The 13,005-nt window shown below is 44.2% G+C and overlaps 2 protein-coding genes across 2 annotated transcripts in view; both read left to right on the top strand.

The window, feature by feature from the left end:
• LTF (lactotransferrin) overlaps positions 1 to 6,735 on the top strand; it is a 30,332-nt gene extending 23,597 nt beyond the window's left edge. Inside the window, exons 14-17 of the mRNA XM_043443343.1 lie at positions 1,459 to 1,526; positions 3,447 to 3,631; positions 4,755 to 4,944; positions 6,512 to 6,735. Coding sequence (XP_043299278.1) covers positions 1,459 to 1,526; positions 3,447 to 3,631; positions 4,755 to 4,944; positions 6,512 to 6,546 — 478 coding nt within the window. The 3' untranslated portion in view covers positions 6,547 to 6,735. The remainder of the gene's footprint in view (positions 1 to 1,458; positions 1,527 to 3,446; positions 3,632 to 4,754; positions 4,945 to 6,511) is intronic.
• A 5,423-nt stretch (positions 6,736 to 12,158) lies between these two features.
• Positions 12,159 to 13,005, top strand: part of XCR1 (X-C motif chemokine receptor 1) — a 321,508-nt gene continuing 320,661 nt past the window's right edge. The window contains exon 1 of the mRNA XM_043443362.1: positions 12,159 to 12,285. The gene's annotated coding sequence lies outside the window, so the exon portion shown is untranslated. The remainder of the gene's footprint in view (positions 12,286 to 13,005) is intronic.

Raw genomic sequence — 13,005 nt, 5'->3', positions numbered from 1 at the left:
CCCTAGACTAAGGAGACCACTTCTCTAGGAATCTGTCTGGAAGACAGCATCTTCAGGTTAGGCTGCAAAGACTGCTCAGAAATACTCTTTGAATAATAATGAGCCAGATGTTGTGAAGCAATTAGCCTCCAACTAATAAAAAAAATTAAAAAAAAAAAAAATAATGAGCCAGACACAGTGAAAAGAGTAACTATAACAATGTTAAACAAACACACAGGGAAGAAGTTGCTGGAAGTGGAAAACAGAAGAATCAGCAGATTAGTGTTCTTAAAAGGAATAAATAGAACTTCTAGAAAGGAAAAAAAGTACAGCAGTTGAAGTTAGCTATGCAGCTGACCAATTTAACAGATTAAACATAGCTAAAAAGAGAAGTAGTGATGTGAAAAATATATGAAAAAGTTATGCAGAATGTAACATAGAAAATAAGCAAATTCAGAAATTTAAGAGCATCAATCCATTGCCTTCTAAATCTAGAGTTTCTGATGAGAAAGCTGATAGTGGTTTTCGATCCTTAATTCTTTGTATATGACATTTTTTTCTTCTTGAAAAGAAAATTGTTTTTAAGTTTTCAGCAGTTTATTTTTGGCTTCCTAATTCTGAGAGAGAAGTTTTAGAAAGCTCATGAGATGTTTTAGTAAACAGATCTACACAAAGAATATTTTTTTGAAGGGTAAATAAATCAGACATATTTGATGCGTATTTATCTCTAAATTTCAGAGATTAAATAATGAATGAAAAACACTCTTTAGGAAAAATGAGTTCAGGGTTTCATCCAATGTAAAATGCTTTGAAAATTATTTTCTTGAAAAGTTTTTTATTTTAAAAAATAAAAGAAATAAGCAATAGTTGTAAAAATTATTTTTTAAATCTCCCTCCAGTGTTCTGAAACTTCAAGAGGGTATTTATGTGGGTCTTCTTTTAATCCATTGAATGGCGCATATGTATGTACACATGTATATAGGCTCTGTTTAGTCCTCCTGTTCTCAGCTACTTTCAGTGGTACCTAGTGCTTGTAATTGTTGAGTCTTTCTGGAGGTCTGCTGTGCACATCAGCTTTCTCCTTGGGTGTCCCCCACCCAAGTCGGACACTTGGGTGTCCAATTTATATCACAGTTTTCTTTGCTCTGTTGGGCCAATTACCGCTCACTCATTTGATCTCTGACTTCTAAATGACATTATTATCGTCTCTCTTTCCCTCTTGCCTTCCTCTCACTCATGGATTTGTGGCTTAAAAAAAAATCTCATTCGTGCCATACTATCGGCATTTTAGAAGGAGGGAGGGTACTCAGAAGTCTTTCAGCTACCATTTTAAACTCTAAAGTTCCTGGACATATTTGTCTTTATTTTTTCTATGTTTACTTCCATGTTGCAGTTTTTGGAATGCGTGTTATAAATAGTTATGAAAATTCTAATAGTTTTTCCTCTCTGGCAATGTTTTTATTCTCTGGGACAATTTAGGTGCCTGGCTGAGGACGTTGGGGACGTTGCATTTGTGAAAAATGACACAGTCTGGGAGAACACTAATGGTAGGTGAGGGTGTTTTCCTTTCCCCTTCAGAGCACAATCTTTGCCGTCACAACATAGCCTACCGTTGTGGCAGTCCCAGCGCGGGTTGGAAGAGAATTTCCTGACACAGAGTATTTCAGAAAGGAGCGACTTTATAAGAACAAGGAGCAGAGATAACAAGGGTGCTGCAGGCACAGTGGGCCGACCTCCTGACCAGGGAGAGTCGACCGAACGCTGTTAGAACAGCAACTAGGCTCAAGGGAGAGCCAACTCTTTCCTGGGTAAGTAGCCAAGTTTTATAGCCTCAAGACGAAAATTGCTGCTGGAAGGGTGGCATTAGGTGATTGGTTAGGGCGCTAGAGGGTGAGTACCAGGGTAGGCACTTTTTCCTGTTAATAATATGGAGTCAGGAAACTGGTTGGTAAGGATCAGGTGGGCTTTTGGCAATGGTTACAGTGGAGCTCAGTCAGTTCCAGAGGTGACCTTGATTCTGGGCCACAGAAGCACGTCATCTGCCTGTCTCAGCTGATCAGAAGTTTAAGGTGAATGATACTAAAAAAAAAAAATTGACATATGCAAGTAAAATTTCCCCTTTTTAAAAAGGAAGTAGAAGCCTTCATTCAGCCCCTATAAACTCTCAGTGGGGAGACTCCTTGGGGAGTGAATGAGGGCAAAATCACAGGCGGATGCAGATGATCAAAGGGAAGATCGGCCAGCCAGTAGAGAAGTAGCCACTCTCTCTTCTGACCTCTGGTGAAAATAATGATGATAAATTCAAGACTCTCAGCAGTTTGCTACCTTCTAAACTGCACCTCTGTGCTCACCTCCCGACAGCCTCCCCACCCAGAGGGAACTGCCACTTCCTCCCCTGGAGAAAGAACTGCCTCAGCTTTCCACCTTCCTCCTTCAGTGCCAGCTATAGTCCTAGCATCTGCTTCCTCAAGCCCCTGGGGAGAGCGCCTGAGGCCAGACATGTAAATTTTGGGATGATCTATTGGAGGAAGTGTTTTCTTGAGGGGAGAGGGCAAAAGGAGAGAAGCAGCCGCGAGACCAAGGAAGTCATATTTGCATACACACAGGCGATTTGCATACACACAGGCGGGCATGCACACAACTGCATTTCGAATTCAGGAACCTTGAATCGAAGTGATCTCCAAGGCTCAGCTGAGTATAGTTTTAAGCTTCTCTGGGATTTTGCACCTGTGTTTTATTGAAATTGATTTAAATATATTTGATAGACCCATAAGAGAAGTTCCTATCCTTCTTCTAGTTACATTAAGAGCGTTGGAATACGAAAGGAAACAATTTCTTCTTGAACACAAACCAGCACTTCTATTTCTGGAACTTGCTGGAAAATATGGATTTTCCATATTTTTATGATACACATTCCAATGTAACAGCTTTATGGAGATATAATTTACCTACTGTAAAATCCACCCATTCGGACTGTCTGATTCAGTAATCTCCAGTGCATTCACAGAGCGGTGCAGTTGCCAACAAAATCCAACAGGAGAACTTTCACAAAACCCCTCAAAGAAGCTCTGCTCCTGTTAGCAGTCCCTTCACCCCACCCCCAGAGCTGGCAACCACCAATTCACTTTCTGTCTCCAAAAAATAGATTTGCCTATTGTGGGCATTTCACAGAAATGGAATCCTACGATACGTGGTCTTCTGTGACTGGCTTGTCTCACTTTGCATCATGTTTTCATCCGCGTGGTAGCGTGTGTCAGAACTTGGCTCCTTGTTGCTGAGTAAGACTCCATCGTGAGGACATAGCGCGGATATTTGATACGTTTGAAGTCTGTATAACTTGAGGAGCTTTATTTGTTCTCCTTCACATGTGTGCATTTCAAGAGGCCGGTGGGTGGTCACAGCCCCAGAAAGGAGGCTTTGACTCAGCCGGGCAGCCGTGGCTGATGCAGCCTTCTCTCTGTCTCCAGGAGAGAGCAGTGCAGACTGGGCTAAGAACTTGAACCGCGAGGACTTCAGGTTGCTCTGCCTCGATGGCACCAGGAAGCCTGTGACGGAGGCTCAGAGCTGCCACCTGGCGGCGGCCCCAAGTCACGCTGTGGTGTCTCGGAGCGATCGGGCAGCACATGTGGAACAGGTGCTGCTCCACCAGCAGGTGAGGATCCCAGGGCCTCCTGCCTGTTCTTACCTGCAGGGGCTCCTCTTAGGTGGTCAGCCACGGAGCCCAGTGGAGCTGCTCATCGCCAGCCGTTCTTCCTTGGGCCCCCGCTTGAAGCTGGAGATGACAGTATTTGTCCGCACCGAGGGGCTGCCCTGAGTCTCAGGCCCCTGGACGTGTGCTCACTGCCCAGCCAGGAGAGGCTGTCTCTCCTTGAGCCTCCTGTTGTTCTTCCGGCAAATGAGGGAGGCGACTGAGCCTTGCTCTCACAGTTAGGCAGAGAGTTGAGTTTCTTCTGTTGATGTCTGCAGAGCCTGGGCTGGCTGGGCAGCGTTCTCTACAAGGCCCCTGCATTTGTAGTCTCTAAAAACAACTGACCCAGATGTAAGGCTATCTATGTGAAGACATTTGAAAGAAATCCTATAATTTCCTTAAAGTCTGGGATTTTTCTATTAGCTTGTCTAGTTCTGTGGTAAAACGGCATGTTTTCTTCTAGATGTGCTTTAAAGACAGTGACCCTGGGATGTAAAAATAGGCCCAATAACTAGCATGTATGGAGCTCCCACTATGCATAGTCACAGGTGCTGTTAAGAGGTCTCCACTATGAAGGTGCTTGGTCCTTGCAGCTCACCTCTGAGGGAGCCCTGGGCACAAAGGAGGAACCACGGTCGGGGGAGACTAGGTGACCTGCCCAAGGCAATGACCTGGTCTGTGGCAGAGAGGATTTCCCATGCAGACTGCCGCTCTGGGAGAGCTGGCCTATTAGAATGCTAGAGGTGATTAACCTTGAGGACAGATCTCAAACTCCTCATCTGGTGCCTAGTCACCCATAAGAAGTTCTGAGGGCGGAGGCCACAGATTAAGAAGCAAGGCAAGATGGTGGGAAGTGATATCAGAAGTGGTGAGGTGCCTGGGCGCTGGCCTGGGGCCTGGGGCCTGGAGCAGGGGGACACAGGGCAGGGGAAGGCTCAGCCAGGACAGCGGGTCAATTCTAGAGCTTAGCCCCTTTTGCCCCACAGTCTTCCTGCAGCTGACCCTGCACAGCACAAATTGCCTCCCAGGTCCATAATATCTCCTCTTTTCCTCAGCTGGTCTCTTACTGTCTGCCCTTCTGACACAGGCTCTGTTCGGGAGAAATGGAAAAGACTGCCCGGACAAGTTTTGTTTGTTCAAATCTGAAACCAAAAACCTTCTGTTCAATGACAACACTGAGTGTCTGGCCAAACTTGAAGGCAGACCAACGTATGAAAAATATCTGGGGACAGAGTATGTCACGGCTATTGCCAACCTGAAAAAATGCTCAACCTCCCGTAAGTGGAATATCAATAGCATCACTGAGAAACCATCTTGCGTGAAGGTCAAAGTTGGAGGGTCAAACATTTTGGGGGTGATGTGGGTTTAAAAATGGTAAGGCAATACAATGTCTCTGTACCTCAGAGATGGAGATGGTGAAGGACAGGGAGGCCTGGTGTGCTGCAGTCCATGGGGTCACAAAGAGTTGGACATGACTGAGTGACTGAACAACAAATACCTCAGGAAATTATGCTGTTTTTGATGAAGTGAAGGAATTAGAGAATAAAGTAAAACAGTAGATAATATGTTAAATTTTTATAATGCTGATAGCAATTGTAAATATGTGTATGCGTGTAAATATATCTATGTACATAAATATATGTATGTATGTATAGACATGGGTTTCCCAGGTGGTGCTAGTGGTAAAGAACCTTCCTGCCAATGCATATAAACATATGTACACATGTATTTACATATATATTAAGAAATGGCAAATTCTGATTTCTAGGCAGTTACCACAAACAGTAACCATAGAGAATACAAATTCTCAAAACCATTTTAGCCAGGAAAATGTATTGACAACAATTTAAAAATGTTTAGAAGACATAGCAGAGTGTTGTAAGGCTCCAGGCAATAATTCCCACATCTTAGTGAGTTCTGCCTCCTCTGTGCACTGGAGTCATCCAGGTCCCTGTTCCTGGTCCCTCCCCAGGGGAGTTGGAGGCCTTGGTGGGGCTTGTGTGGTGGTCCAGGGGGAGGGGGAAGGCTGGGACTCTCTACATCAGTGGTTCTCAACCGAGGATGATTTTGCCCCTAAGGCATTTGGCAATGCCAGGAAGTGTTTTTAATTCTGATGACTTGGGGCGGGGATGCTGCTGGCATCTGTGGGTAGAAACAGGGATGCTTCTAAACAAAGCACAGAACAGCCTTCACAATGAAGAATTCCCCAGCCCCAATGTCAGTAGTGCCAAGGCTGGGAAACCCTGCTGTATCCACAGGCATCTCAGGGAATCGTGATGCAGGTGGATCTAGGGCCACACTTACAAACCGTGCTGCAGGGCTACTCTTCAGAGCAGCCCACTCAGGACGGCACAGACTATACCCCTCTGGAGAGCAGGGCTCCTCTGTCTGTGCTGAATCCCCAGCACTTAACAGAGACTCGTGCAAAGCAGGTGCTCAGGAGGGCTTCATGGGTGAATGAGTGAATGAGTAGGTAGACGCTACTGCAGGCAGATTTGCACGAAGATGATCAGTTGCTCACAGAAGAAATTCGAGGACCATGTGAACTTGAGAGTGTGACAGCTGATTCACCTGGAGACAAGTGGGTGGGGCTGTGTCACTCAGGCCAGAGCAGGAAATCTCGAAGCTCAACGAGGACCAGAGCTTCTGTGTGCTCCCTTGGGTCCTGCTGCTCTTAGCAGGAGGGGTCATTGGGAAATATGGGGATGGCAAGCTTTGACCTACAGTGGGGAAGAAGGGCAGAGGGAAGTCTCTTTTAGTGTCTTCTTTGATTGATGTATTGATTCCAAGAAAAAAAAAAAAAGGAATCCGTTTCTGAATCTCTGGCTTTGTTGCGTCCCACAGCGCTTCTGGAAGCCTGCGCCTTCCTGACGAGGTAAAGCCTGCAAAGAAGCTAGCCTGCCTTCCTGGGCGTCAGCTCCTCCCTGCTCTCAGCCCCAATCTCCAGGCGCGAGGGACCTCCCTCTCCCTTCCCGAAGTCGGATTTTGCCAAGCTCATCAGTATTCACAACTCCCTGCTGTCATCCTAGCAAGAAATAAAGTTAGAAACGCTGTTGATTTTCATTCCCTATAAAATGCCAATTATCTTCTCTCGAATGTCATACTGAAATCATGTCTGACCAAACACCCGCCCAGTGGAACCTTTCCTTCCCTGTTTTCCAGGTCGCACCCGCCTCCCGCTTTCCTGCGGTTTTGTGTTTGGTGTCTGATGGTCTGGAATCTAAGGTCAGGCTAAGCAACTGTTTTCCTCTAGGGTACCTAGTTGGCCAGTTACATAGTTGTCTGTGTAAGTGTATGTTTGAGTGTGTATGTGCATATATGCGTGTTTCTAAGGTGGGGGAAGAAATAGAGAGTAGGAATCAAGTGATCAGTGGAAGAATGTGGGTGTCAAGAAGGTTTATGAGTATTTGGTATTTTAAGTAAATAGCATCAGGTGTAGTAAATGTACAAATATAGACACCAGGGGAAAATGTGGAATACAATGGGCCCTCCACGTCCCTGGGTTACACAGCCTTGAATTCAACCAACAGAGGACTGAAAATATTTGAAAAATTTCAGAAAGTTCCAGAATGCAAACCTTGAATTTGCCATGTGCTGCCAACTATTTACATATCGTTTACATTGTATTAGGCATTGTAAGTAGCCTAAAATGTATAGGAGGAAAAAAAAAAGATAAAATGTACAGGAAGATATGCATAGGTTGTATGCAAATACTGCATCATTTTACATAAGGGACTTGAGCATCCTTGGATTTGTCCTGGAACCAATCCCCGAGAATACTGAGGTACAAGGGAAAACTAACTGTGCATTTATCCCTTGGCTTTATTGGCCCTCATTCTCCAGTTAACCTCTAGTCATTGGTTTTCTCAGCCAAGCTCTTTCAAGTGCAGTCAGAGAGGGGCTACCTTCACTTCCTTCAGCAAGTCAGGTGGATGGTTGGGTCATTCTCTCTCCACCTCACTGTAATTTGATTCTAACCTATTCACTCCCTTGAAGTGAATAAGAATTCTGGAATAAGACAGAAGCTTAGTAGGGTTCCCATCTCTTCCCCCGAGCCCCTTACATCTCTGATCCTGTGGACCATGTGTTCCTTGAAGCCCTGTTTCCTGATCTTCCTTGCTGTTCCTCCTCCTTCCTTTCTCTGCCTTTCACATTTTTAAAAATTTATCTTTAAAATTTATTATTATTATTATTCTGTTTGTTGTACTGGGTCTTCGTTTCTGGAAGGACTTTTCTCTAGTTGTGGAGAGCGGGGGCTACCCTTTAGTTGTGGTGCACCGGCTTCTCACTGCAGTGGCTTCTCTTGTGGAGTATGGACTTCAGGGCTCATGAGCATCAGTAGATAACTTAAGTGGAATGAAAGGCCCATGAAATCCCCTCTTCTGGCTGAAATGAAGTTTCAAAGTCTAACATCACTGTATCCACTGAAAGTGAAAGTTGCTCAGTCATGTCTGACTCTGCGACTCCAGGCCAGAATACTGGAGTGGGCAGCTTTTCCCTTCTCCAGGGGATCTTCCCAACCCGGGAACTGAACTGAGATCTCCTGCATTGTAGGCAGATTTTTTACCAACTGAGCTATCAGAAAGCCCCTGTATCCATTAGCTCATGCTAAGTTATGCCAACATCCTAGTGCCTTACATAACAAAGCCACATTCATGGGTCATGGGTCACATGCATGCCTGTCATGAGTCATCAGAGACTCCGTTGTTCATCTCTTTATTCTGAGACCCAGGCTGAACCAGCAGCTCCCACCTGGGGTGTGTTGGCCTATAAACAGGGGAAAATAAAGAGTTGGAGGCATGACACAATAACTCTTAAAGCTTCCTCCTGGGAGAGGCCATATAATTTCCATCATTTCATCACCCAAAACAAGTCAGGAGGTCATAGCATCACTGTCTGTGTGTCGGGGGGAGGGGTCTTTGGTCTCACATCCTTTCACTCTGACACTGAATTGAGTGTGAGCTCTGTTTGGTGTCCCTGGTTTTACTTTCTGAAACCCCCAAGTTCCTTATAATCTTCTAGGAAAGCTCATGGCCTTGCATTCTGCATGGTTCCCACTCTAAGCTTTTTTCTGCCCGACACAGATTTTAATGACCATCAATTGTAATACATTTTAGCACATTCCACTTCAGATTGTACTGAATTAGTGTCTCCTCAGTTTTTTGGAAAATATTCTTGTCTATAGTTAACCCATGCAGGCTATTCACAGAGGCTAATTATTTACTCACTTCAAACTCACCACTAATTCCTCAGAAAGACAACAGTTTACAGCATCTGTAACATCTGTTTACTCATCAAGAGCCAAGGAAAGCCATTCAGAACCATCTGCCTTGTTTTTTGACCATTGATATTGGTCCCAATGTCTTCAACTCTGTAGGCAAGAATTGTCAATGAAGATTAACAGTCTTTTTTTTTTCCTAATATTTATTTATTTTTGGTTGCGCTCAGTCTTAGTTTCTGCATGGGCTTTTCACTAGTTGCGGTGTTTCGGCTTCTCATTGTGGTGGCCTTGTCCACTGTAGACCACGGGCTCTAGGGCATGAGGACTTCAGAAGTTGCAGTTCCCTTGCTCTAGAGCACAGACTCAGTACTTGTGGTGCAAAGGCTTAGTTACTCTGTGGCATGTGGGAGCTTCCCAGATCAGGGGTTGAATTTGTGTCCTCTACACTGGCAGGCGGATTCTTTATCACTGAGCTACCTTAACAGTCTTAAATAAGTTAATTTTCTCTGGACACATTTGTTTACGGTTGCAATCAAATGATTTCTTTAATTCAACATAGTTAAAAGGCTTTTCTTGCTTAGTTAACAAATGAGCTATTTAGAAACTTACTTTGCTTATAGCCTTATTTCATTTTTTGTTCTGAAGAAAAAAAGCTTTAAAAAATTTTTTTTTTTGGTTTTGGCTGGGCTCTACAGCTTGTTGGAGCTTGTTGATTATGGGCCCATAGCAGTGAAAGAGCCAAGTCCTAACCACTGGATTGCCAGGGAATTCCCTTGAAGAAATTCTGTTGTGATGAGATATTTCACTTTAAAATTTCTAGATTTCCTGATCATTTTTTTCCCCTCTGAGTTTGGAATAGTGCAATGAATGCTTAGGCTGGAGATATCAACACATGCTGTATTCTTTTAGCACAATGACAGTTTCACTGCATAATAAATACAGTGCTTTGTCATCTAATTTGATAACAAAATAATCCACAATTCATAGTTACATTCAAAGTTCACTTTTCTCTTTGCTTATTTTTGACATGTTGGATATGAACTGGTAATAAAAAGAAACTGTCTACTGAAAACATTTCTTTTTAATATTGAAGTATAGTTGATTTACATTGTAAAGAGAAACTGTTTTCTCTACTGACAACACTTTTTTTATATTGAAATATAGTTGATTTATGATGTGTTAATTTCTATTGTACAGCAAAGTGATTCAGTTATATATATGTACATTATTTTACAAATATTCTTTTCCATTATGGTTTATCACAGGAGTTTGAATATAGTTCTCTGTGCTATACAGTAGGGCCTTGTTGCTTATCCATTCTATAGATTTTAGTTTATATTTGCTAATCCCAAACTCCCAATTCATCCCTGCCACAACACCCTTGCCATTGGCAACCACAAATCTGTTCTGCTTGTATGTGTCTACTCAAAACACTTTGGATACTAAATATGTGGGTTTCATATACCAGAGAATTCTCTAATTCTCTGTGGATACCAACTGGGTTTACCTGAAGGTCATTTCAATTCTGACACTAACCGCTTAGAGTTAACCACAGGTTAAAGGCCCAGGCCCACCAGACTGCCCTCTTCCTTCAGATGCCAATCACAAGTAGTGGGTTCCCAGGTTACATATACTTTTGACCAACTTGGCTATAAACCGAGGGTTCCCACAACTTCCTCCTTACGTTTGATAATTTGCTATAATGACTCACAGAATTCAGGGGAACACGTTACTTATTGTTACCTATTTATATTAAAGGAAAATATAAAAGATACAGAATAGCCAGATAAAGAGGTACATAGGCTAAGGCCTGGAAAGGCCTAGATTATAGGAGCTTCTGTCCCTGTGGAGTTGGGGTGTGCCTCTCTTCCAGCACATGAATGTGTTCACTAACCAAGAAGCTCCCTGAACCCCATAGTATAGAACCATAGTATAGGGTTTGTATGGAAGTTTTATAACATACACACAATTGATTAAGTCATTTACCTCTGGTGATTATCCAGCCCCTCTCCCATCCCTGGAGGCTGGGGTAGAGCTGAAAGCTCCAATCCTCTAATTACAAGTTGGTGCTAGGAACCAGCTCCCACCCTGAACTTGCATAGGAAAGCAGCAGAAGTTACTTCACCAGCATACACTCAGGTCTGACTGAAACTCAGGTATAAAGTTTATTATGAATAATAGAAGACACTCTTATCACCCCATCAGTCTAGGCTGAAGATTGCATGTACATGTCATATTGTATTGTACATGTACATGTCATTGTTGTATCACATCATCACAGTCTGGTACTTCAAGTGCTGTTGAATCATAACTACCTGACTGTGATTTGCAACACACCAAGGGGCAGCAGGAAGCCATGAGACTTCCAGAAACCAACTGTCACAACCACTGGACTCAGCCATTACAGTGCAAAAAAGCCCCACTAGCAATACACATTTACAATACCAATAAATACAATGCCAATAAACCTTTGTTAATGGACACTGGAATCTTTATTTCATATGACTTTCACATGCCATGAAATATACTTTTGATTTTTTCCCAACTATTAAAAAAAAAGGTAAAAGCCACTCTTTGCGCAGGTGCCCTGCCAAACAAAACAACAGGTGGTAGGCTGGGTTTGTTCCAAGGCTTGTAGTTTGTCAGATCCTTTGGATGCCGCTCTTTGTCCTGTGGTAGGAACATCCCTGGATCTTTCCATCCACTCTTGGAAGTTAGGTTCTGCCTCTGCTGAGCAGGACAAGTTCCTGGAGGTGCTATAGAAGCACAACGACGACTCTTGTTCCCACTGCACCACGTGTTGAAAGGGCCTTGAGCGGCTCTGGGGCAGCGATTTATCCACCACACCGATACCTCCAGCGCGGTGCTGCAGCGCTTGGCCAGTGCTATTGGGACTATCGGTACCGCGCAGGAGTCCACGCGGCTGCCGGTGTCTGCGCCTGCGCCTGCGCAGTCCTTCCGTGGAGGGCTGCGCGGCAGAGGGCCCGAAGGTTATCGCGAGGGTTAGAAGGTTCTCGCTCGGCCTCAAAAGTTCTTTGGCGGCGTCGAAGATGCTGTCAAGGGCTCGAAAGTTCCCTGGAGGGCTCGAAGGTTTTCCGTCGGGCTGTTTTCCTTCTTTTGTGGGTTTAGTTTGAGGGAAAAGCCGCTACCATGTGGTGCCGGGAGCTTCCTGTCAGGATTAGCGTCGTGTATTCTTAAGTCGTTGTGAAACAGACTGAAGCTGCATAATTCTCTCTCAGGGAGTTAGCTGTTACCCTTAGCGTATTTGGACTAGTTTAGCCCCGCATTGTTTCCAAATATAATTACAAGTCAGTCCTGAGTGGGAAAGAAGTGGCCTGTGAGCAGGACATCTAGAGCCCAGGCCCAGCTCTGCTGCTGTGTGGCTGTGTGACCTCAGGTAAGTCCCTTTATTGTTCTTGCCTCAGCTTTATGGGTGAAATGAGGGGCTGGGCCTTCTTCTCTATGACTCTGGAACAGATTGCCTCTCACCCCAGTTATGAGGGACCAGAAAGGAGAAGACTTTTAAAATTTGTCCTGGGGGAGGGTATCATACTTTTTTCTTTGTTTTTACCTGTGGTGGTCCTTGTGCAGGTTGGAAAAGAATTTCTGGAAAGCCAGAATGAGAGGCGAATACAATTTATTAGAGTGTGCTCTAATAGACGCAGTGGGCAGGCTCAGAGAAGAAATGACAACGAACATGCGTCATCTGCCTGTCTTTTCTAGCCGGGGAACAAGGAAGAGAATGGGGTAGAAATCTTGCTGTCATTTACTGATTAGGTACCACATGTATGCTTTCCTTTTACAGGGGAGAAGAACAAGACAAATACCCTTCCTAATATGGGGTTAGGAAAGGGACAAGCTATGCTCCCCAGGATGGCAAAAATTGTGACAGTTGCAACATGGGTGGAAGGACGATAAGGGTCTGATGCTTTCTGTTTCTGCCTTCTGAGGCCCTTCGAGCTCAGCTTGTTCTTTTGTCCTCTGGCCACTATATTATCCAGGCAATATCAAAGTTAGTTTTCTGGGCTTACCTCGTGGCTTGGTGGTAAAAAATCTACCTGCCGGTGCAGGAAACATGAGATCCATCTCTGGTCCAGGAATGTTCCACAAGCTGCAG

This window comes from Cervus canadensis, chromosome 22 (assembly GCF_019320065.1).
Source record: "Cervus canadensis isolate Bull #8, Minnesota chromosome 22, ASM1932006v1, whole genome shotgun sequence".
Taxonomy (NCBI): Eukaryota; Metazoa; Chordata; class Mammalia; order Artiodactyla; family Cervidae; genus Cervus; species Cervus canadensis.
The sequence above is the reverse complement of the archived record's forward strand: the minus strand, read 5'-3'. Positions and strand labels throughout refer to the sequence as shown.